Source organism: Belonocnema kinseyi, chromosome 4 (assembly GCF_010883055.1).
Source record: "Belonocnema kinseyi isolate 2016_QV_RU_SX_M_011 chromosome 4, B_treatae_v1, whole genome shotgun sequence".
Taxonomy (NCBI): domain Eukaryota; kingdom Metazoa; phylum Arthropoda; class Insecta; order Hymenoptera; family Cynipidae; genus Belonocnema; species Belonocnema kinseyi.
In genome coordinates this window covers 24,688,254-24,714,113 of record NC_046660.1, presented here as the reverse complement: position 1 = coordinate 24,714,113, position 25,860 = coordinate 24,688,254, and the positions used below count along the sequence as shown (strand labels likewise).

General features: G+C 29.6%; 2 protein-coding genes across 2 annotated transcripts in view; one reads left to right on the top strand and one right to left on the bottom strand.

Annotated features, from left to right (window-relative positions):
* Positions 1-3,943: 3,943 nt before the first annotated feature.
* On the bottom strand, positions 3,944-8,435 carry LOC117172104 (chymotrypsin inhibitor-like). Its single transcript, XM_033359882.1, has 4 exons — positions 8,367-8,435; positions 4,687-4,799; positions 4,289-4,380; positions 3,944-4,007 (listed from the first exon to the last, which is right to left on the bottom strand). Exons 1-3 carry the CDS (start codon positions 8,413-8,415, stop codon positions 4,297-4,299), a joined length of 246 nt encoding a protein of 81 aa, XP_033215773.1. The 5' UTR covers positions 8,416-8,435; the 3' UTR covers positions 3,944-4,007; positions 4,289-4,296.
* A 3,794-nt stretch (positions 8,436-12,229) lies between these two features.
* Positions 12,230-25,860, top strand: part of LOC117171499 (dynein beta chain, ciliary) — a 28,539-nt gene continuing 14,908 nt past the window's right edge. The window contains exons 1-12 of the mRNA XM_033358864.1: positions 12,230-12,647; positions 18,134-20,375; positions 20,440-21,156; positions 21,234-21,595; positions 21,677-22,153; positions 22,263-22,527; positions 22,608-22,957; positions 23,060-23,322; positions 23,401-23,697; positions 23,776-23,945; positions 24,041-24,344; positions 25,355-25,824. Coding sequence (XP_033214755.1) covers positions 12,245-12,647; positions 18,134-20,375; positions 20,440-21,156; positions 21,234-21,595; positions 21,677-22,153; positions 22,263-22,527; positions 22,608-22,957; positions 23,060-23,322; positions 23,401-23,697; positions 23,776-23,945; positions 24,041-24,344; positions 25,355-25,824 — 6,320 coding nt within the window. The 5' untranslated portion in view covers positions 12,230-12,244. The remainder of the gene's footprint in view (positions 12,648-18,133; positions 20,376-20,439; positions 21,157-21,233; positions 21,596-21,676; positions 22,154-22,262; positions 22,528-22,607; positions 22,958-23,059; positions 23,323-23,400; positions 23,698-23,775; positions 23,946-24,040; positions 24,345-25,354; positions 25,825-25,860) is intronic.

Genomic DNA, 25,860 nt, shown 5'->3' with positions numbered 1-25,860 from the left:
AATTTTTGTATACATTTCTACCTGTAAAAAAAATACTAAACAGTTGTGAAATAATAAATAGGTCACAATTAAAAATCAAAATTACGCGCTGAAGAAACTGAAGCAGTGATCAATAAAACAATAAGAATTGGAGACATAGTTCTTTCAAGTTTAAGAACAGAAATTGAACTGAAGTTTCTTGAATTTTTGATAACTTTTCTATCACGAATCTTTAAAAATTTGCAATGACATTCTAGTTTTTGCCTCCCCTGGTACTGATGATACAATAAAAATTCCTTTATTGTTGTTATCTTTAAGACATTTTTCCACTACGTAATAAAGAAAATAAAGACATTTGTCAATAAGGACAAATTAAAAATCGCATTTTCTTGTAGAATGGCTAGTGGATACATTTAAATATTCCAATATTCCAATTTAAATATTTCAATAAAATTTATTCTAATGTTGCATTTTCCATTATGCACATTAAATATTGACGATTTCAAATTGCAGATCCTTTAAAACGAAGAGTTTTTAATAGCGAATTTCTAAAATTGAAATATTTAAGACAAAAATTAAAAAACTATTTTTTACAAATTCGTCTTCTTAGGTTTGAAATTCAATTCCTTTAGTATGGGTCGCACAGTGGGGCCAAATGAGGTGTCCCTGGACAAATTAACTTTCAGCTCAAACTGTTCGACCAATTAATTTTTTTTTTAAATTAAACCTTATGAAATTTTTAAGAAAGTTGTGGAGGCGTATTTTTAAAAAGTTGATAATTTTTTTTATTTAATAATAAAAAACTATTTTAAAAATTTCAAAAATGCCATTTTTTGGAAATTTATCAAATTTATGCAAAATGAACAGAATTAGTGGGGAAACTTGTCTTGAATGATGTGCAGCAGTATCAGATATTTAAAAAATTGTTTATAATTTTTATAAACAAATTATTCAAGAAAATTTAGATTTTTAGTAAAAATGATTCATAAATTCTTTATTTTCGAATAGATTTATGTTGTTTTTTAACATAAAAACGTTAATATCTTCCTTCTATGATACTTTGTTATAAAAAATATCATGTATTTGTTTCAACAAATTGAATAAACAAATTTATTACTTTGCCATTTTTCAACATATAAATTTCGTTCTTGCAGAGAAATATTCATAATGTCTTGCTAGTAGCTCTATAGTTATTTTTAATTAACACTTTAGAATTAGAAATTCATATTGAAAATATAGTAAACAAATGCATTAATTCTTTATTTTCAATCGGATCTGTTTAGTTTTTTTTAACAGAAAGAATAATAAATATCTTGCTTATAACTGTTTTGCGGTATTCTTTGTTTTAAGACAATTAGTGTTATTTGTTTAAACAAAATTAATTAACAAATGCATAACATTGTCATTTTTCAGAATAAAGCATTCGTTTTTTTTAATAAACGTCAGATTTGTTAAGAATACTTCCTGATATAATAAATGGTTATAAAAATAATATATAGTTGTTTAAAAAAATTAAATAAACAAATGCATTGTTTTGTCATTTTTCAACATATAGATTTCATTTTATCAGATAAATACCTTTCTAATGTCTTTCTAGTAGCTCTCTGTAATTTGTTTCAACAAAATTAATTAACAAATGCATTAAGCTGTCATTTTTAAGTAAAAGGAATTTGTTTCCTTAAAATCACTATCCGATATGTGTTAAATACTTTTATGATATTTGGTTATAAAAATTAATATCTTTTTGTTTAAACAATATTAAATTAAAAATGCATAGCTTTGCGATTTTTCAACAAATAGATTTTGTTTTTTCCAAAAAATGAATTCCTAATGTCTTCCATTAGCCCTCTACAGTTAATTTTATTATTTAGATAACAATTCCTCATTTTTAAACAAATTTAATAAATGATTTACTCTGAGGTCTAATTGTTTAGTGATGATAAAAAATAACTATAGAGAGCTACTAGCAAGACATAAGGAATTTATTTCTATAAAAAAAACGAAATCTATGTGTTAAAAAATGGAAAAACAATCAATTTGTTTGTTGACTTTGTTTAAACAAGTCGAAATTATTTTTTTATTATCAAATTTCATATCAAGAGGTATTTTTAACATGTCTGAAGTTTATTTAAAAAAAAGGGATTCCTTTTTCTGAAAAATGACAACATTATGGATTTGTTAATTAATTTTGTTTAATCAAAGAACACTACTTGTCTAAAATCAAATAATCGAACAGAAAAGATACAAGCAAGATATTTATTGTGGTTTCTGTTAAAAAAGACAATAAAAATCTATTTGAAAATAACGACTCGATGCATATGTTTATAATTTTTTTTAAATATTCACAAATTGTCTCTATTTTTTTATAATTCATATACAAATTTTTTTTCTTGAAATGTCCACTTCACTTAAGAATATAAATCTGAAGTAGCTATGTATCATTTTTACTAAAAATCTAACTTTTGTTAATTAATTTGTTTATAAAAATTGTAAATATTTTTTTAAAATTAAAAATCAATCGAATAGTTTGGGCTTCAAGTTAATTTGTCCTTGGATAGCTCATTTGGTTTTTCAAAGTAAGATTATTCATCAAGATAGGGCAATCAAAATATAATTAGCAATATTTTGCAAAAATGGGTTTGAGAGATCCCTTTGTATATGTTTTTACTATTCTGAAAAAAATTAGGAAATTATTTGTTACCAAAAGGAACAATTTGTAAGAAGCCATTTTAAAAAAATCAGCTTTTTTGGATTACCCTAATATCATATGCTATAAACTATAATTTTAATTATATAATTACTTTTTTAAAAATTTGAGTCTAAAGAGAAATTTGCACTTTCTGTGTTAGTTCATTCTCATTTTGACAAAAAAAGCGACAAGAAGAAGCAATAAAGTAAAAAAAACCAAATAAATGTGTATGAAGTAGGGAAAGGAATAAAAAATAAGCGCACTGTCCAGAATATTTATTTTATACAATTAGAGTCACTTTATTCATGCCTGCAATATAATAAACAAATAAATAAAGATTTAAAAGTTTTTTATAAATTTATATATAGGTTTATCAAAAGTATTATTAGCAATTCTATTAATCCAAATTGCGTTAAACTGGAAATTTTAATTATAAATTTTAAAGAAAAATTAAAAAATCCTTTCTTTCTTGCTTTTATTTAGATGCTGTTAAATCGAAAACTTTAAAATTATCTTATCCATTATTGAAAATTTTAAATATTTATATTGTTATTATTTTTCTCTGGAAATAAATGTCCCTAACGAATTATTTCAATAAAAATCATTTCATAAAAATCAGTTTCATAATTTTTGAACAATTTTAAGTTGTTAGCGTTTTGCATCAAAAAATCACACTTCAGATGAAAGTATAATTGTAGTTTAAACTAGATTTTAAATTTGGAAGAAGTTGTAGGCTATATTCATGTTTCTTTACAGGAAATTGAATATTTTCAATAAAAATTTGATTGTAAAAAACATTAACAATTAAAAATAATTAATATTTTATTAACGCTTCTAGTGGTATTATAAACAAAAATGATTAAATGCCAAAGAAAATTTACATCTTTAAAAATTATCGGTACTGTTAAGTAAAAATTAGTGGATTTCAAAGAAAATTAAAATTTTTTTGACAACCTCTTTCAATGTAAAAAAATTGATTAAAAAATGTTCTCTCTTCCAGCTCTATAAAAATTCTTCAAATAAGAATAATTTTCCCATTTAATAAAAAATCAAACATTCCAATTCGACAAGATAACTCAAAAATGCAAAAATGTCCTTCTTTGATTATAAATAAAACTAATCCAAATTTCACCACTTCCAACTCAATAGAAAAAAAGAAAGCGTTTTTTCCATTCAGGAAAAACTGAAAACTGAAAAAAAAGGAAAGCCAAAGTTTTAAAAAAATGTGTACACAGGAGGGAAAAAAATAAAGAACTCAAGGAGCAGGTTCAAAAATGTTTATTTCATCCATTAAAGGTCATTATACTTACATCTGAGCCCAAGAATTTTTATAATGTTTCTGTAACACAAAATAAAGCAGATGATTCACTTATCTCTCAGTAATTCCAGTTTACAATTCTAAACGTATAATGAATATAAATTTATAATAAAATTGATTAAAAAGCTATCTAATTACAATAACATCTAATAAATATTGCTTTATTTTTCTAATTAAAGAAGTTGTAGAAAAAAATTAAAAAATACTTTTTCTATTTAGCTTTTATTAAGACGCTCTTTAGAAAATATATCACAAAAAAGATTAACCAATATTATGTTTTTAATAATAATTTTTTTTCTCACATTGCGTCTCAACACTCTTCTGGCAGAACACAAAGTTGTGAAGAGTCATGTCTTACGTATCCTGGCAAACAGTCACAGCCAATTTTGCATATCTAAAAAAACCACATTAAATATAAACAAGATATTTAATTCTGATTGCAAAAAAAAATTAAAAATTCTATTATCAGGGAACTGAAAAATAGTTTCATGTTCACTTGAAACGAATCAAATTAGAAAATACGATTTGATAGACTAGAACACAAATACGTATGCTGCAAGAGTTAAGAATGCATTTATTAATTTAGATCCAATTAACAGAATTAAGAATCATTTTACCTATTAAAAACTTTAAAAAAATTCGATTTTGAACAATTTTAATATTACAGAAAAAAATATTTTAATGATAAAATCAAGCTCACCGCAACACATGCACGCGATTCCCTTTGATCATTGCATGTTTTCGGGCAAGCAGTCCCACATCTGTTGAAAACTTCATTTTCGCCACAATCCTGGCTTGGTGGACCTTCAAATTCTGTAATTACACCATTTATTTTTATTTTAATCAAATAATACATAAGTTTATCAATTCGCACATCCTCTGAGGTATTCAGTCGGCACTAGATACCTTCTTCAGTGGCTGCTTGGATTTCATAATTGCACTATGCATCACCACACATTCTTCCTACAACCGCAGTACCACACACTTCAGTCGCACTCTTAAAAATAACATCCGGGATTATATTCAATGCGTCATGTACATCATTATATAAATAGTCTTCTGATTCCTACTTTCATTATAACTTACAACAATCTGCGAGATTCACATTCATGATCTCTGAGATGCTGCTTCGCTCTTTCATTCACAATCAAGAACACCCTTTGACTACCATGTGATTCATTATCATTCTACTCCTGACTAATTCAAGTCCAGTATCTATTTATCGCCTGAAACTTTTCAGGATTAACAAAAACCGAAATTACAAAATTGCTCAAATATAAAAATCTCGAATTGAAAAATTCCCGAACAGTTTATAATATAATCGATTGTAAAAAAGTATATGATATTCCAATAAAAACAATTTGAAAAATTGTTTTTTTAATTTAAATTATTTTTTCTCAAAAATACAATAATGATACATTCTGATAAACGATATTTGTTTCCTAATGCTGAATGAGTGCCTGCTTGGATTTCATAATTGCACTATGCATCACCACACATTCATCCTACAATCGCAGTACCACACACTTCAGTTGCACTTTTAAAAATAACCTAGCAGATCATATTCAATACGCCCTGTATATCATTATATAAATAATCTTATGATTCCTACTTTCATTCTAACCTACGACAATCTCCGAGATGCACATTCATGATCTCTGAGATGCTGCTTTGCTCTTTCCTTCATAATCAAATACACCCCTTGACTACCATGTGATTCATTATCATTCTACTCCTGATTAATTCAAGTCCAGTATCCGTTCATCACCTGAAACTTTCCTGAATTAATACCTTTCGACAACCAAAGTTTCAGTCCATTCAAAAGCTACTCTTTTGCTTATATTATTCATTGTTTAAAGTATACGATCCAAATATAAACTTGATTCTATAAATGCATTTTGCGAGTCGAAATCATACCCAAATTAAGTAGTTAGTCATCGTATGGTGAAAAGTTGAGTTATAACGTCAGTCCCAACAAACTTAGATCACATTTGATTTGCGTATATTTTAGAAGTTGACCGTTGGAAGCATCGAAATTTCTATTTCAGGCTTTCCACAAATATACTTGAATTTTCATGAAAACAATTAAATCTTTAGCCAATTATAAAGTATTTTAACTTTAGGAATCGCAGGAAATTATTTAAAGTCTTTTTAATCTCTTAAGACAAAAAAAATGAATGATGACATAAAAATGGTTGGGATTTCAATTAAATTTTCAAGAAAAGAATCGCAGTTTCACAACAAAAAGTAATAGGTTTTTGAACCAAATATTTTTTTATTTATTAAGAAAAGAGGGTACACCCCCACCCTCTCAACGGATGAAGCAAGTTATTCTAATTTCAGTTCGAAAATAACTTTATATTTGAAAATCTTTGAAACATTGTGAAATACCTTAATTGTTGTAAACAAAATTTCTTGCGTAGCATTAAAATATTATATAATCCTAGGAAATTTGAACATCTGATACTTTTTTTAATATAAAATTGTGAATTCTTTGGTAACACAAAACGCCCTATAATGTTGAAACATCTTGAAAATATTTTTAAAATATTTTTAAATTCTTATAAATTACTCAAATCATTTAAAAACTTCATAGAATATTTAAAAAAACATTAAATCATTAAAACTCAAGAAAATAATTGTGTGACAATAAATAAAAAAAGTGATTTTGTTAGAGTTACACCGGAAATAGGTATTTAAAAAAAAATAGATTTTAAAGGTCCATAATTTCTTAACAATTTTAGGTTATTTTAGCATTTTGCACCAAAAATTGATATTTTATAACAAAAATCATTATAGTTTAAACAAGATTTTATTTATTTTTTTAAATACCAAGGTTTTATTTACGATTTTCAAAGGAAATTGGTTCATTGAAACCAAAATTGGTTTCAAAAAATATTTAACCCTTTCGTAAAATTGTAGCTTAAGGTAGCGATTTTTAAGGTATATATAAATATGAATTAATAAGAAAGGGTTTTTTACATTTTTGGAGACAATTTAAGCTTATGTTCTGTTAGTGTTTATCGTCAAAAATTGGTATTTACAAAGACATTTTTTTAAGGATTTTCCAGAATAATTAGGATTCATTACAATTTTGAAAAATTTTAGGTTATGAGCGAGTTCTTCATAAATTTCAAAAATATTTGCAATTTTAGAACAATTTTAGGTTATGTTAATATGTTGAATAGAAAATTGGTTATTTTAAACAAAACACATTAGTTTTAAGAGAATGTTAAAAATATTAAATAATTAGTTGTTATATTATTTATTGTTTGTCTAAATTGCTATTAATAATAAAAAATAATCAGATTTAAAAGAATAATTATATTTGATCAATAATAATGTTTTATAGAATTTTTCACTGAAAATGTGATTAAAAATATTTTTTTAAATGCAAAATTCGATATTTCTACAACCGATTTATATTCCCCAATTTTTTCCAATTTTACTGCGAAAATATAAAAAGATGGTATTAACAAAAATCTAAATTACAAAATAGCTGAGATATAAAAATCTCTAATTGGAAAATTCCCGAACAGTTTATAATATAATCGATTGTCAAAATGTATATGATATTCCAATAAAATTAGTTTGAAAAATTGTTTTTCAATTTATATTATTTTTTACCAAGAATGCAATAATAATACATTCTGATAAATGATATGTGTTTCCTAATGCTGAATGAAAGTTTTTTACTATTGATTAAATTGAAAATTAAAACAATTCAAAAAATGTTTTCAATGCATTTCTTTTTTTAAATATGGGTAGTAGTTTTTTGAACTATTTTCCTCATAATAAAAAATTTATTTCATTTATTATTCTTTTGTATTCAGAAAATTTAATTCGATGATTAATATTTCAAATTTAAACCATAATTTAAAAAAAATACATTGGAAATAAAGAAAAATGTTCTATAAAATATTTAGTTATTGTATTTTTAATAAATAAATGAAGTTAATTAAAAAACAGTTTTTAATTGTTTATTTTTGTTAATTAATTAATTTTCGAAAATTCAAACCTTAATTTAAAAAAAGACATTGACAGTCAAAAAATTTGAATAACATATTTAGTTATTGCATATTTAATAAATAAATACGATTAATTAAAAAACAGTTTTTTTAGTTTTTTTATTTGGTTAATTTACTAGCGTTTAGCAATTTGTATCATTACTGAAATTTTTCAAGTCAGGATTTTTAAATTTCGGCAATTTTATAATTTCGAAAATTTTTTTATTTTTAATATTTACTTTTGCTGGAGTTTGAAAGTGTCATGATATTTATTTTTCGGGATTTTGCAAGTGTCCCTAACTTTTGACAATTTTAATTAAGTTTTAAATAATCAGGCAGGAATAAAATATTGTTTTATAAAAAAATTACTCACGAGCTGATGCAACGGCCACAATTAATAAAAGAGCAAAAATAGGAGACATGTTGACAACTTTATGAAATTTAAAATTCAACTGAAATTCTCATTTCTGTGAGTCCTAGTTTTATAATACTGATATCTGACATATAATCAAGTAGCCTTCAGAATAATTGCCTCTCTCTCTCTTCCTCGCTAAATTCGATGGACTCACAAATTGGCATTTTTTCAATTTTATATTGACCTTTTTCATTTTATCATTCATTGTGCGAACTTTAGGTAGACGGTGATAGTGATAAAACAAGTAGTGTTCTTCTTGTTAATTAGAAATAATTTTGACAGTCTGAACATCAAATTTAAAAAATCAAATTAGTCTCAAATTTAATTAATTCAATTAATAAAATTCGATTCATTTAATTAAATTTAAATTTAAATAATATTCATAAATATTGTAAACTTTCCAAACAAATAATTTCAGTTACTCTTAAATATTTTCTATGAAATTCGATTTCTTAAAATAGGGGAGACCACCATACAGTGAATAATGAACTTACAGTAGATAATAATTAGTTAAAAGCAAAAATATATTTAAAATGGTTAATTTTAATATTAATTGGTTAAGGCATATAGTATTCTATCTATTATTTAAATTGAATTCTTTATTTAACAAACAATGTTATTTTTAATTAATAATTATCTAGTGTATATTTATTATTTATTGTTGGGTGGTCACTAGTGAAAAATAATTTGATTTCAAATCAAAATATTTTCATTTTCACTATCTAGAGACTCTTGCATGTTTTTAATTTCACAATCTACCTCGATTAGACAAACAGGCCTGAACCAATTATTTCATCCAGTTTTGTGAAAAATATCATTCACCAGTTTTATAAAAAAAGAGCCATTTATCAACTTCTCTTCATTAAATTCGTGAAAAAATTGTAATCATCATAATTACATTTGTAAAATTAAAGTGGCCCGCTTAATCAATGAAAAAAATTTTCGGTCATTTCCTGATTTTTTCGGGTTTGAAAAATATTTTCATGGTCATTGAAATTAAAAAATTTGAACTTTTTGAAACTAATTTTTTTCATTCGAAGCTGTAAATTGAGATTAATTCTCCTTTTATCTCGTAATAATAACAATGTTCAAAATAAAACATTTTCCTCTTCCAATTTAGTGACAAAAATAAAAAGTTATATCTTTTATCTGATATTTTAAAACCCGAAATTTTCCCCGAAACGCTCATTAAAAATATTAAAAAGAAAAAAAATAACCTTTTTTCAGAAATAAAAAAAAATCTGCTCAAATTTAGAAGAAAAAAAAAAGATATTTTCTTTCTCAAAAATCAATAAAAATATTCAAAATAAAAACTGTTCTCCGTCAACTCAATAAAAATTTGAAAACCAAAAATAGCTTCTTCTAAATTCAGAGAACAAAATAAAAAACCAAAATTTAATTTCTTTAAACTCCACAAAAATAATAAAGGTAAAAAAATATTCTTTGAATTTATAAAATACGGAAAATAAAAATTTCGTCCTACTAACTTAATAAAAATATTAAAAGGGAAGAATTTTTTCTTGAACTTCAGAAAAAAAATAAAAATTTTCTCTCTACCAATTTAGAAAACAATGGAAAGTTTACGATTAAGTTTTAAGCGTAACATATTTGGTTAAAAATACGAAATTATTTTTCTAATTCATGAAATATTTAAAATGAAAAATTTTTCTCTCAAACTTCTCAAAAATTTTAATAAGAAAAAATCACCTCTTTCAATTTAGAAAATATTTAAATAATCAAAATTCAATCCCGCACTAAATTTCTCTCTTTTATCTCAATAAAAATGTTTAAAATTGAATGAAAAATAAGTAGTTTGTTCTTCTAATTCAGAAAATAAAAATATCCCCGCAAACTATATAAAAATGTTAAAAAGAAAAAGAAACTCTTTCAATTCGGAACAAAAATAACAAAAATTTGTTTCTTCCAATTTAAAAAAACAAATCAAAATTTCTTTCCTTACAACTCAATAAAAACGTTAAAAATTAAACATTTTCCTCTTTCGATTCAGAAAATAATTTAAAATAAAAAAATCTTGCCCTAAACTGAATAAATATCTTAAAAAGAAAAAGATTGCCTTTTTCAATTCAAAAAAATATCAAATAACCAAAATTTGTCGCTTCTAATTCAACAAAAATGATAGCAACAAAAAAGGGTCTCTTTCAATTTAGAAAAAATAAAAAAACAAAAACTTCTCTTTTTCCATCCTAATAAAAATACTAAAAATAAGAAGTTTTCTTCCAATTTATGAAATATTGAAAGCAAAAATTTCGTCCTTTTCAAGTTTATGTAAAATTTTAATTTAAGATTATTAATTTTCAATCAATCAATAGATTTTTGTAATAGTTCATACTTCCACCAAGAATATTTTGATTTAAAATTAAAAAAAAAAATTTGAGTTAATCTTAAATCAAAACAGAATCATTCTTAAACCAAAACGAGGAATTAACTGTTGAATAGTACAGTTTAATTTTCAACGAGAAAAGATTTTTTAATCAACTAACAGGGGAATTTTTTACAAAAAGATTAACTTAACAATTCAAAATATGTATTTTATGACAAAATAATTGAATTTTGAACTTATAAAAGACAATTATTCTTTTAAATTAGTGAATTTTAAATTGAAAAAAATCAGTTATCTAGAAAAATGGGATAGTTTTATTTCCAGTCAAAAAAGAATTTTCGACAAAATAGTGAAAATTTGAATAAAAATCATTACATTCTCAAGCCAGAAGATGAGTTTTCTACAAGAATAATAAATGTCTATAGAAAAATATTGACAAAAAATCCAATCGTTACATTTTCAATTTGAAAAATTAAATTTTTAAATTTAAAACACAATTCTGAACCAAAGAAATTAATTCTTATCGAAAATATTAATTTTCTATGAAAAATAATCATTTTTAACAAAACAGATGAATTTTTATCCAAATAATTTAATTAAAAAATGAATTATCAGAAGATAATAATAAATAACATTCATTATTAATGAAAAACAAAATTTTTTAAACAAATAATTGAATTGATAATTGAAAAAGATCCAACATGATGAAATAGCTCAATTTCCAGTTGAAAAAGTAATTTTTCAATCTAAAAATAATATTAAATGAACCAAAGAAATAAATTTGTCACTAAAACGATTGATTTTTAAACAAAAAAGATCAATTTTTAAGAAAATACATGAGTTATTAACCAAAAAAGTAAATTAGTCACCAAAAATATTAATGTTCTACCAGAAAACACAATGTTTTATTGTAAAAGAGAAAATTTAAAACAAATAGTTGAATTATCATCCAATGGTGACGAATCTCCAATCAAACATGAAATAATTAAATTTTCAGTCAACAAAAATTAATTTACAGTAAAAAAAAAACAACTAATTTTCGACAAAAAAATATTAATCATAAGCCAAAAAGGCAAATTAGGCACACAGAAGAATAAGTCTTACCACAAAAAGCAAAGTTTCAACAAAATGCAGCAATTTTCAAACAAATAGTTGAATTTTCAACCGATGAAGATTTAAGCTTATTTAAGAGAAAGTTTAACAAAACATGGAATATTTAAACTTCAGAGAAAGATCTTTCCAAAATTTGTAAAATTTTTGTCAGAAGAGATCACTGACATTTCCCAATCCAGTGGCTACCCTTAAAATTAATACGAAAAAAATTTTTTAAATAAGTTCAGTACTAAAAAGGAAATTTTTTATTTAGGTTCAGCTGCAGAATTTGATCACCTCGAAATTTATAGCCCACTTCTTGGAAGAAGTTTCGATCTGGCAAAAAAAATTAAGTGTAGCTGATCAAGTGACGACAGTTTGGTTTGAAGTTCAGCGAACTTGGATGCATTTGGAGAGCATTTTCATGTCTTCTGAAGATATAAGAAAACAGCTTCCAGTCGATGCTGACAGATTTAATAGAATTGACAAAGAATTTAAAGCAATGACCGAAGATATGGCAAAAACACCAAATGTCGTTGAAGCAACAAATCGGGAAGGATTAGCCGCTAAACTGGATATTTTGCAAAAAGAATTAGTCTTGTGTGAGAAAGCATTAGCAGAATATCTGGAAACGAAACGACTCGCCTTTCCAAGATTTTATTTTGTCTCCTCGAGTGATTTGTTGGACATTCTTTCTAATGGAACCCAACCTGCTGTCGTTGCTAAACATCTGACAAAACTTTTTGATTCAATGGCTAGATTGAAATTTGCTGAAACTAAAGAAAATGCACCCAAGAAAATTTATGGTAAGTAATGAATTGATTTTGTCCAAAAATATTAATTAATGTCTTGGAAATTGATCCTAAAAACATTATTTTGGTACTACTTGCTCAACTCTATAATCTGGGGTTAGCAGTCTTCTTCTTTGTTTTCATGGTTTTTAAAAAAAAAGAACGACTGTTGACCCCAGATTGGAGCGTAAACTACAGAGGTACCGTAAAGGAACATTAATTTGGAAATTCTTTTTAAGCTCTCCAATTTGGGGTAAGCAGCCTTCTTATTCTTTGTCTTTATTGTTGAAAAAGGAAAGAAGCACTTCTAACCCCAGATTGGAGCGTTTAGCATAAAGGTACTCGTACCAAAAAGAATATCAATTTGGTATCTCTTTTTAAGCTCTACAATCTGGGGTGAGCAGTCTTCTTTTTCTTTGTTTTCATAGTTTTCAAAGAAAAGGAAGACTACTATCCCCAGATTGGAGCGTTTACAAAAGACGTACCAAACAAGAAAATTAATTAGGAAACTCCATGTTAAGCTCTTCAATCTGGGGTAAGCATTATTCTTCTTTACTAAAAACAGAACATTATTTTGGTAGCTCCATGCTAAACCTTTCAATCTGGGGTTATTAGTCTTTTTTCCTTCCTTTCAAAGAATGAGAATACTGCTAACCACAGATTGGATAGATTAGCTTGAAGGTACAGAAACAAACATTATTTTGATACCTCTATCCTCAACTTTTCACTTCGGAGTGAACAGTCTTCTTCTCTTTTCTTTTTTTTAGAGAAGAAGAAAACTGCTAACCCAGAATTCTAGATTTTAACATACATGCACTGAAAAAACCATTGTTTTTCTACTTGTATGCTAAACTCTGCGCCCTGGGGTTAGAAGTCTTCTTCTTTTTTTCATTGTTTTCAAAGAAAAGAGGCACTGCTTATCCGAGATTGGAGCGTTTAGGAGAGAGATACCGAGAAGACCATTAATTTGGTATTTTTTTTCAAACTATCCAATCTGGGATTAGCCGGCTTCTTCCTCTTTATTTTGGTAGTTTTTAAAGAAAAGAACGACTGCTAACTCCAGATTAAAGCGTGTACCAGAGAGGTACCGAAGAAGAACATTAATTTGGTTACTCTTTTTAAGCTCTCCAAACTGGGGTTAGCAGCCTTTTTCTTTTTTTTTTTTTTTGCATGATGTTCAGAGAAAAGTAAGATTTCTAACCCCAGATTGGAGCGTCTAGCAGAGGTACGAAAGAAAAACATTAATTTGGTAACTGCATGCTAAGCTCTCCAATCTGGGGTTAGCAGTCTTTCTCTTCCTCTTCTTCTTTGTTTTCAATGTTTCCAAAGAACAGGAGCACCGTTAAACCCAGATGAGAGCGTTTAGCAGAGAGGTACCAAAAGGAATTTCAATTTGGTACCTTTTTAAGTTCTACAATCTGGAGTAAGCAATCTTCTTCTTCTTCTTGGTTTTCACGGTTTTTAAAGAAAAGGAAAACTACTTAACCCAGATTGAAGCATTTAGCAAAGACATACCAAAAAAAAATTAATTAGGCAACTCCATGTTAAGCTCTTCAACCGAGGGTAAGCATTCTTTTTCTTTTTTGTTTTCATTGTTCTCAAAGACGAGGAAGACTTTTAACCACCAATTGGAGCCTTTATCGTCGAGTTACTAAAAACAAAATATTATTTTGGTAACTCCATGCTAAACCTTCCAATCTGGGGTTAGAAGTCATATTTTTTTCTTCGTTTCAAAGAACAAGAATACTGCTAACCCCAGCTTCGATAGATTAGCTTGAAGATACAAAAAAAAACATTATTTTGATACCTTTATGCCAAACTCTTCACTCCGGAGTTAACAGTCTTCTACTATTTTTTCTTTGGTTTTAAAGAAAAAGAAAACTTCTAACCCCGAGTTCCAGATTTTAGCACGAGGGCCCTAAAAACAACATTGTTCTGGTACTTGCATTCTAAGCACTTCAACCTGGGGTTAGAAGTTTTCTTCTTATTTATTTTCAAATTAGAAGGTGAAGAAAAAGAAGACTGAAATTCTTCCAAAACGAGGGATATCAGTCTTCTTCTTCTTCTTCTTCTTCTTCTTCTTCTTCTTCTTCTTCTTTAGAAGCAATAAGTAAACAAAGAAATAAAAGACTGCTAACCCTAGATTTGATAGTTTAGCATGGAGATATCAGAAAAAGAACACTATTTTGGTACCTCCATACTATTTTCTCCAATCTAAGATTATTAGTCTTTCTCTTTGTTTTCTTTATTCTCAAAGAAGAAGAAGAAGAAGAACACTAGTAACCTGTCGTTTGGGCTCGAAATGTTCATTTTCGTGTGTTTTTCTGGAATTTTGTAAATTTATAACTCTGGTAATTTTTGAATTTTTCAAAAAAGTCATCAGGATAAATTGTTCAAGTTTTTGAATACTCTGAATAACCGCACAGATCATTTTTGAATTTCAAAAGAAGCGGTCTCAAAAACATTCCAAATGTGCCTCCTTTTTTAAATCTTTATCCAAAATGGCTCGCTAACGAAGTTGGCCTGTAGTTTAGAGCAATAAACTAGTGTACCCAAGGGCAATCTAGTAGATTAATTTTTTCAAAAGTAATCGTGTTCACAGACAGACAGACATGCAGACATACAGACATACAGATATACAGATATACACATTCATGTAAACCTTTTTTTCGGATTTAGGGGGTCTCAAAACGTGGAACTTTGACAAAACCTGGGAGGGGGGGGGGGGGGGGGGGGGGGGTCAAATTTTACAAAAATCTAATACCTTTTGTGATGACAATGTAAGAACCAAAATTATTACTTTTTTACAAAAAAAAATTATTTTTTATCCGGAAAGATAAATTTTTAACCAAATATTTGAATTTCTAACAACAAAAAATTCTTTTTTAACTCAAAAGTTCCATTTACAACCAAGCATTCAATTTTAAAAAGATCAAATTTTTAAATGATGTTTAAATTCTCAAAAAAAAGTTTATTTTTAATCTAGAAAAATGAATTTTTAACCAAACTGTTTGCTTTTTAATCAAAAGTTATGACATTTCTACAAAAGAAATGAATTTTTAAACCAGCAAAAAGAATTTTCTATAAAATAAATTGCTGTCTTTAAAAAGAATTATTTTAATGATTAAAGTCATAGAATTGTATTTGATTCTTGAACCTATAAAAAAAATATTTTGAAGAAATCATTAATTTTCAGTTATAACACCCCTTCGCCCTTAATTATTAATTTTTTTATAGATCCGCATAAACAAACAAATTATAAGATTTTATATATTTTCTCACTAATTTTCAATTTTTAAAACTATTTTCACTTATTTGAACAATTTTATTTCTATAAAAGTTATAATTAGAATAATGTATAATTAATTAAAAATTAATTACAATAATTTATGATTAAAATTTAGAATTTCATTTCTATCGCATATTCAGTGTTTTTCATTAATACATCACTTCATGATCATGAAAAGTTTTTTTTATTTAGAATGTTTGATTATTGTTTAAACAATTTATTTTCGTTTCAATCCAATTTTTTAACGGAAAAAGTTAGAAAATCGCACTATTTTGCTAGTTTCTTTTTGCATTTAAATTTTAGTCCTAATAATACCTTTTACAAGTTATTAAAAATTCTTTAAACAATTTATTATTTTGTAATATCGCGCTATAATGGTATTTTCTGAATGCCTTTGCTGTTTGCACCATTTTGTTTCCATAGGGTATTTTGATAATACCATGGTCTATTTAATGAACTTGGAGAAGCGTATTTTTTAATTAATTTTTTTTCATGATTGCTTAAACAATTTATTTTTGCTTAAAACCAACTTTTAACGGAAAAATCTCGAAAATACCATTAAGTTTTCGATCTTACAAGATAATAAATGGTTTAAACAATAATTAGTAACTTGAAAAAATAATATTTAGGCTAAATTTTTAATATATTCTAAAAAAAGTTACGATTTACTAACTTTTTTCTTGAAGGAGTTGGATTTAAGCAAAAATAAATTGTTTAAAAAACATAAAATCACACGTTTTAGGTTCATTAAAGAGACATTGGTGTTAATAAAATATCCCTAATTCGCGATAATATATGCAAAGGAAATGGTTCAAATGACTAAAAATTATTTAAACAAGTAAAAATTCATTAACAAATACAAACAGTTTTATAATTTAATTGTTTATCCTTATAGCACTAACCTGGGGCAGTCTTTGGCTAACCATGAAAGAGGCTTATACCGAAAGAAAGGCTAACGAAAAAAACGTCAATTTTCAAAACAAAAAAAATTGTTTTATTGTTAAAATCTTAACCAAAAAAGACGAATTTTCTACCAAATTGTTGCAGGATCAAACGAAAAAGATTACACCTCATACCAAAAGCTTTGCGTCTTAAACAAAATTATTGAATGTACAAGATAAAAAAAGTAGATTTTTCAGAAAAGATTTAAATTCCCAATACAAAATTTTATTTTTTAACTAAGTAAAATAAATTCTCAATGAAAAACTATGAAATTTAAACAAAAAATTATAAACTTTCAATCCAAAAGTATGAATTTTTTATCAGAAAATATGAATATTCAACAAAGCAGTTGAGGTTTTTATTTAAAAGGATAACGGTTTAACATAGTAGTTTAATTTTCAAACAAATATTAAAAATTTTAACCAAAAGAGATAAATTCTGAATAGCAATATTAATTGCACAAATTTCAATAAAAAATAATTAACTTTTAGCAAAAAATAGTATATTCTTTGAAGAATTCTAATGTAAACCCAATATATTTTAATTTTATGTTCTTAAATAATATATTATTTTTCTAATAAAAAGCTTAAAATTTTGAATTAAATTTTCTTTTAAAAAGATCTTTCTCTTTTCGCTCCACTGGGAATCGAACCACAAAAATTCTAAATTCCTTTAATTTTTAGCTAAGTGTTAATTGTACAAATATTTATTTTAAAATGTATTTGTTATATCATTAACGAATGTTACTTTACCGACAGTAGATAACCCTCCAAAACCATTGACGCAGAAAATCCACAATATCGATCAAGTTAAGAATCTTCAATAACAGAAAATGCTCAAAGTCTTAATCAGACTAGATGGAAAATAATTTTTCCAAATTTAATATTAAATTTTGTCTTAAAAAAAAAACTTTCTCTTTTCGCTCTACTGGAAAACGAACCACAGAACTTCTGATTTCAGGTAGATCTACTGTCGGTCCAGTAACATTCGCTGGTGATATAACAGATTGATTTTTAAATAATTATTTGTATCTTTAACACCTAACTAAAAATTAGCAATATTTTCTTGAATTAAGGTTTTTATTCTAATCTCTCTAATAGCCTAATGTGAAAGCACCTGACCGGAAATCAGAAGTTCTGTGGTTCGATTCCCAGTGCAACAAAAAGAGAAAGATTTTTAAACAAAACTTTTTATTTCAAATTTGTTGATATAACAGATTCCTTTGCAAAGATTCAAATAAACATCCTGATAATAAAATTTTCTCTATCAGGAATGTACGCGAAGGATGGTGAATACGTTGAATTTACCAACTATGAAATGGTCTGCGATGGAGCAGTGGAGGTCTGGCTGAACAAACTTCAAATGGCAATGCGAGTTTCGATACGTCATTATTTCAGCGATGCAGTAGTCTTGTATGAAGAGAAACCTCGTGAACAGTGGCTTTTCGATTATCCAGCTCAAGTGTCATTATGTGGAACTCAAATTTGGTGGACGACAGAAGTGACCCTAGCTTTTGGAAGATTAGAGGAAGGTTATGACAATGCTATAAAGGATTACCTGAAAAAGCAGATTTCCCAACTAAGTACTTTGATTTCCTTACTTCTTGGGGAACTGAGTAAGCTGGATCGTCAGAAAGTGATGACAATTTGCACAATTGATGTGCACTCGAGAGATGTTGTGGCAAAGTTGGTACAAGCCAAGGTGGAAACTGCTCAAGCCTTTCAGTGGCAGAGCCAACTTCGACATAGATGGGATGAGAAAGAAAAGGATTGTTTTGCTAATATTTGCGATGCGCAATTCAAATATTCCCATGAGTATTTGGGAAATACACCTAGATTGGTCATAACTCCATTGACAGACAGATGCTACATCACCCTAACGCAATCTCTTCATCTCGTGATGGGAGGTGGACCGGCAGGACCAGCCGGAACTGGAAAGACGGAAACTACGAAAGATTTGGGTAGAGCATTGGGAATTATGGTCTACGTTTTTAACTGTTCAGAGCAAATGGACTATAAATCTTGTGGGAACATCTATAAAGGTCTTGCTCAAACAGGAGCATGGGGTTGTTTTGATGAGTTTAACAGAATATCAGTAGAGGTCTTATCTGTCGTAGCAGTTCAAGTAAAATCTGTTCAAGATGCTATAAGAGACAAGAAAGTCAAGTTTAACTTCATGGGAGAAATAATAGCATTGGTCCCTACAGTTGGTATATTTATAACTATGAATCCAGGTTATGCCGGAAGGACCGAGTTACCGGAAAATTTGAAAGCTCTTTTTCGACCTTGTGCCATGGTTGTTCCAGATTTTGAATTGATATGTGAGATAATGTTGGTAGCTGAAGGTTTTCAAGAAGCTAAGATCCTAGCTAGGAAGTTCATAACTTTGTATACCCTGTGTAAGGAACTGCTTTCAAAACAAGATCACTATGATTGGGGGTTGAGAGCTATCAAGTCGGTTTTGGTGGTTGCTGGGAGCTTGAAGAGAGGGGATCCTGGAAGACCAGAAGAAGAAGTGTTGATGAGAGCACTTAGGGATTTTAACATACCCAAAGTTGTATCAGATGATCTACCTGTGTTTATGGGCTTGATCGCTGATCTTTTTCCAGCTTTGGATGTTCCTAGGAAAAGGGACGTTGATTTTGAAAAGACTGTAAAGCAAGCAGCTGCTGATTTATTTTTACAGCCTGAAGATGGTTTTATATTGAAAGTGGTCCAGCTGGAAGAGTTGCTGGAAGTTAGACATTCTGTCTTTATTGTTGGCTTGGCAGGATGTGGCAAGACTCAAGTTTGGAACACACTCTTCAGGACCTACCAGAATATCAAAAGAAAACCGATATACAACGACCTGAATCCTAAAGCTGTGACCAATGATGAACTTTTTGGAATCATCAATCCAGCTACCCGAGAATGGAAGGATGGTTTATTTTCTGTGATAATGAGAGAGCAGGCTAACCTTGGAGGTGAAAATCCTAAATGGATCGTACTTGATGGAGATATTGATCCAATGTGGATTGAGTCACTCAATACAGTCATGGACGACAACAAAGTCCTGACTTTAGCCAGCAATGAAAGAATAGCTTTGAATCAAGCTATGAGGTTACTATTTGAAATATCGAATCTCAGAACTGCTACCCCTGCTACTGTTTCTAGAGCTGGAATTCTTTACATCAATCCTCAAGATCTAGGTTGGAATCCTTACGTAACCAGCTGGATTGAAAAGAGAACATTGCCGAATGAAAAATCAAACCTGGTGATTTTGTTTGACAAATACATTCCACAGTGTTTGGAAACACTAAGAACAAGGTTTAAGAAGATTACACCAATTGCTGATATGGCTCATGTCGAAATGCTTTGTCATCTACTTAACTGCCTATTGACACCTGAATTGACAGCAACTGATTTCACTAAGGATGACTATGAAATGTATTTTGTATTTGCAGCCGTATGGGCCTTTGGGTCCTCTATGTTCCAAGATCAAACTGTGGATTATCGGGTGGAATTCACCAAATGGTTAGTATTAAAATAGAAAATTCTATAGATGTTAGATAATTTGATACAAGTCTTCCCTTTTCAGGTGGGTCAACGAATTCAAGCAAGTGAAATTTCCTGTTCAAGGAACAGTATTCGACTATTACATTGACTCTGAAACAAAAACCTTTGTATCCTGGACTCAACGTCTTCCAAAATTCGAATTGGATCCAGATATTCCACTACAAGCAATTCTTGTTTACACATCTGAATCAATCAGGATCCGATATTTCCTGGATCTCCTGATGGCTGAAAAGCATCCTGTAATGTTGGTTGGTACAGCAGGTTGTGGAAAGACGGTTTTGGTTTCAGAGAAACTACTTCAGCTTTCAGAAAACTATGCAGTCGCGAACGTACCTTTTAACTTCTACACGTCATCTGAGATGCTTCAGAAAATACTAGAGAAGCCACTGGAGAAGAAAGCTGGTAGAAATTATGGACCACCTGGTAACAAGACCCTAGTGTATTTTATTGATGACATGAACATGCCAGAGGTGGATACATATGGGACAGTTCAACCTCATACCTTGATTAGGCAGCATCTGGATTATGGACATTGGTATGATAGGACAAAGCTGACATTGAAGGATATTCACAATTGTCAGTATGTGAGTTGTATGAACCCAACAGCTGGGTCCTTCACTATTAATCCAAGATTGCAGAGACATTTTTCCGTCTTTGCTGTCAGTTTTCCAAACGCTGATTCTTTGACCACCATATATGCTTCGATACTGTCACAGCATCTGGGAAATGTTGAACACAGGTATATAGATCGCTCTCACTAATTAAGAATATTTTAGTTCATTAATTAATGCTAAAAATGTTCATCAATTTTTTTAGGTTCCCTGTTTGTGTCATATCCTTGTGCAACAACATCGTTCAAGCTTCTCTTCAACTTCATCATCGTTGTGCCCAAATGTTCTTACCAACAGCCATGAAGTTTCATTACATCTTCAACTTGAGAGACTTATCAAATTGTTTTCAGGGCTTATTATTTAGTACAAATGAATGTCTACAAGTACCTTCTGATGTTATCAGATTGTGGTTACACGAAACACATCGAGTGTATGGGGACAAATTGGTTGATGAAAAAGATATCGAGAGTTTCTACAAGTTCCAAATTGACATTTTAAAGAAGAACGTCGAGGAGATTGATGAGGGAACTGTCTTGGAGAAACCAAACATTTATTGTCACTTTGCAGGTAAGATAATCAAAAAAAGAGTTTTTCCAAAATTGATAAATGATCACATCTTTTAAATAAATAATGAATTGCTGAATGAAGGTGGTGTTGGAGAACCCAAATACATGCCAGTAATGGACTGGGCAAGTCTTCACCGTTTGCTCTCTGAAGCTTTGATCAGTTACAATGATCTGGTGTCTGCCATGAATCTAGTTTTATTTGAAGATGCTATGATGCATGTGTGTCGAATCAACAGAATCTTGGAATCACCCAGAGGTAGTGCTTTACTTGTAGGGGTTGGCGGATCTGGAAAACAAAGTCTCTCTCGTCTAGCAGCCTTCATCAGTTCATTGGAAGTATTCCAAATTCAGCTAAGAAAGGGTTATGGGGTTATTGACTTTAAATTAGAATTGGCCTCTCTTTACACAAAATCAGGTTTAAAAAATTTAGGAATAATGTTCCTGATGACTGATGCCCAGGTGCCTAATGAACAGTTCTTGGTTCTCATAAACGACATGCTGGCTTCTGGTGAAGTGCCTGATTTGTTTCCTGAAGATGAGGTGGAAAATATCATAGCTGGTCTGTAGAATGATTTATGTTGATTTTACAATTAATCAGTGTTGCAAGTAGTCGATTGTATTGCTATACAATGAATTTTGAACAGTTTTAGAAACATGATTGATTTTAGGTGTGCGCAATGAAGTCAAAGGGGCTGGAATAGTCGATTCAAGAGAAAATTGTTGGAAGTTCTTTATTGACAGAGTTCGTCGTCAACTGAGAGTCGTTCTTTGTTTTTCCCCTGTTGGTTCCACCCTGAGGGTTCGATCTAGAAAATTTCCAGCTATCATAAATTGCACAGCTATTAACTGGTTCCATGAATGGCCTCAAGAAGCGTTAATGTCTGTTTCCAAAAGATTCCTACAGGAACTGAATGAGTTACCGGAAGCATACAGGTGATTTCTCAGAATTCGATTTTAATAATGGTATAATTAGGTGAATTGAATATTAAATATGTGAAAATAAATAAATCTAGGGAGTCAGCTGCTAAGTTTATGGCACACGGTCACACAACTGTAAACTCTGCTAGTCGTCAATACTTAGCAAGTGAACGACGTTATAATTACACAACTCCCAAATCTTTCTTAGAACAGATTAGCCTGTACACCAAACTTTTAAAAGCGAAATCTAAAGAACTTCGTGGTCGGATTGAAAGGTTAGAAAATGGATTAGCGAAGTTACGGTCCACAGCAGCTCAAGTGGATGAGTTAAAACAAAAGTTAGCAGTACAGGAAATTGAGTTACAACAGAAGAACGACGCAGCTGATACACTGATCACTATAGTTGGAGTGGAAACTGAGAAAGTGTCGAAAGAAAAGGCTTTAGGTAGAGTCGAATCTTTTTTTACTTCTAAGTTCAAGTTAAGAATTTATTTCGTACTGGAACTTAAAAAGTATTAAGGCTTTAATTCTTCAATTAAATTTGCAGCTGATGCGGAAGAATCTAAAGTGGCAATAATCGCAGATGAGGTTTCAAAGAAGCAAAGGGATTGCGAAGCTGATTTATTAAAAGCTGAACCGGCATTGTTAGCAGCCCAGGAAGCTTTGAACACGTTAAATAAAGCAAATCTTACCGAGTTGAAATCTTTTGGTTCACCTCCAGGGGCTGTCACGAATGTTACAGCAGCTGTTATGGTTCTCCTGGCTCCTAATGGGAAGGTACCGAAAGATAGGAGTTGGAAAGCAGCCAAGGTAAGAACATAGATTAAAAAATATATTTTACTATCGGGAATAACTTGATTCAACAGATTTTCTCCATTGTTTTGGTAGATTGTCATGGCAAAAGTTGATAACTTCCTTGATGCTTTGATCAATTATGACAAAGAAAATATCCATCCTGAAGTTATTAAGGCTATCCAACCATATTTAAAAGACTCAGAGTTTGAACCAGAGTTTATAAGATCGAAATCAGCCGCTGCAGCTGGATTGTGTGCTTGGGTCATTAACATAATCAAGTTTTATGAAGTGTTCTGTGATGTAGAACCCAAACGAAAAGCCCTTGCTCAAGCAAATGCTGAGTTGGCAGCAGCTCAGGATAAGCTGAGTGTTATAAAACGCAAAGTTTGTGTGAGTAAATGATTGAATTATGTTTCATTAATAATTTAGTATTAAGCATCAGATCAATGTCTCGTAATTGTTTCTCAGTCCTTAGAAGAACAATTAGCAAAGTTAACTGCAGATTTCGAACAAGCCACAGCTGAAAAGGTAAAGTGCCAGAAAGAAGCTGATGCCACAAATGCTACAATTGCACTTGCAAATCGACTAGTTGGTGGCTTGGCATCAGAAAATATCAGATGGGCGGACTCTGTAGCAAGGTAAGGCTTCGGGAATAGTTACGAAAAAAATCTTCGAGAAGTATTGATTAAGTTTCAACTTCAACTTCAATGATTAATTAATTTTGATGATTCAGTTTTATGCAACAAGGATCAACTTTACCAGGAGATGTCTTACTCGTTACTGCTTTTATTTCATACGTGGGTTGTTTCACAAAACAATTGCGATTAGATCTTCTCACTAAGCAGTGGCTTCCTTTCCTTCGAAATATTGATCCAGCTATTCCTATCACTGATGGTCTTGATCCCTTATCACTGTTAACAGACGACACTCAGATAGCAAAGTGGAACAATGAAGGTCTACCAAACGACAGAATGTCCACTGAAAATGCTACAATTTTAACTAACTCTGATCGTTGGCCTCTGATGATAGACCCACAGGTAAATACAATCAAGGAATACATACGAGGTGTGTTCAAAAAATAAGGTGACTTTATGGTTCTCTCAAAATATATTCATTTATTCCTCAATATTTATGTTGTTCCCTTCAAAGTAATCCCCCTCAGATATAATACACTTGTGCCAACGCTTTTTCCAATCATTGAAGCACTTCTGATAATCATTTTGTGGTATAACCTTGAATTCTTTCAGCGATGCAGTTTTTGTCTCCTCAATCGTTGAAAATCGATGTCCTTTCATAGGTCTCTCCAGTTTTGGGAAAAGAAAAAAGTCACTGGGGGCAAATCTGGTGACTATCATTATTGACTTCCTTCAACATCTCCTGAGCGATGGTCTTGCGATGGATCTTTTGATCAAAATTAGGCAGTTTTGGAACAAATTTCGCTGACACACGTCTCATGCCCAAAACGTTCGAAAAGATAGCATGGCATGAGCCAACCGATATTCCAACATCTTCAGCAACTTCTCTTATGGTAATTCGTCGATTTTTCAACACCATTTCTTCCACTGCTTGAACGTTTTCATCCGTTATTGACGTACTGGGACGTCCAGGTCGAGGTTCGTCTTCGACATCCTCTCGGCCTTCTTGGAACAGCTTGTACTACTTATACACATTATTCTTACTCAGAGTAGACTCACCATATGCAACTGTCAATATTTCAAGAGTTTTAGAGCACTGTATTCTATATTTCATACAAAATTTAATGCAAACTCTTTGCTCCATTTTTTTTCGAAAGAAGAAAATCGCCGAGCACATCAAACCCTTCTAACCTTTTACGCTTTTTCCAGAAAAACAGCAAGAGCTATATAGTCAAAACTGTGAACATATGATCGTGACGAGTGTACCAACACAACAAAACAAATAATTTCAAAATTAAATGTACGTAGCCCGCGAAAATTGAAAAGTCACCTTACTTTTTGAACACACCTCGTAAATTTAATAACCTCGTAAATTCAAGCAGTAATTGGTAAGCATTGCTATTTTTTTTTAGCTTCAAGGCATAAAGTGGATTAAGCAAAAGTATGGAGAGGAACTGAAAGTTATTCGTCTTGGTCAACGAGGCTATCTAGACATAATCGAGGTATCTTTAGCAAGTGGTTCCACTGTTCTTGTTGAAAATATAGGAGAATCTGTTGATCCCGTTTTGGATCCTTTGCTGGGTAGAAACCTTATCAAGAAAGGACGTGCTATAAAAATTGGTGATAAGGAAGTTGAGTATAACTCCAACTTTAGGTTGCTGCTTCACACCAAGCTGGCGAATCCTCATTACAAACCAGAGATGCAGGCACAAACGACTTTGATCAACTTCACGGTAACTAGAGACGGTTTAGAAGATCAGCTTTTGGCTGAGGTGGTTAAAGCTGAAAGGCCAGATCTTGAAGAATTAAAAGCTGAACTGACGAGGCAGCAAAATGATTTTAAAATCACTTTAAATAGTCTAGAAGACTCCCTTCTCTCCAGGTAACTTCGTCGAATACATATGAGCAGATAATAAAA

Excerpts from the sequence above, each read along its gene's own strand:
- LOC117172104 (XM_033359882.1), bottom strand. The coding sequence starts at position 8,415 with ATGTCTCCTATTTTTGCTCTTTTATTAATTGTGGCCGTTGCATCAGCT. Across the intron at positions 4,800-8,366 it reads TGTGGCCGTTGCATCAGCTC|AATTTGAAGGTCCACCAAGC; the intron begins GTGAGTAATTTT and ends GTGTAATTACAG. Across the intron at positions 4,381-4,686 it reads AATCGCGTGCATGTGTTGCG|ATATGCAAAATTGGCTGTGA; the intron begins GTGAGCTTGATT and ends TGGTTTTTTTAG.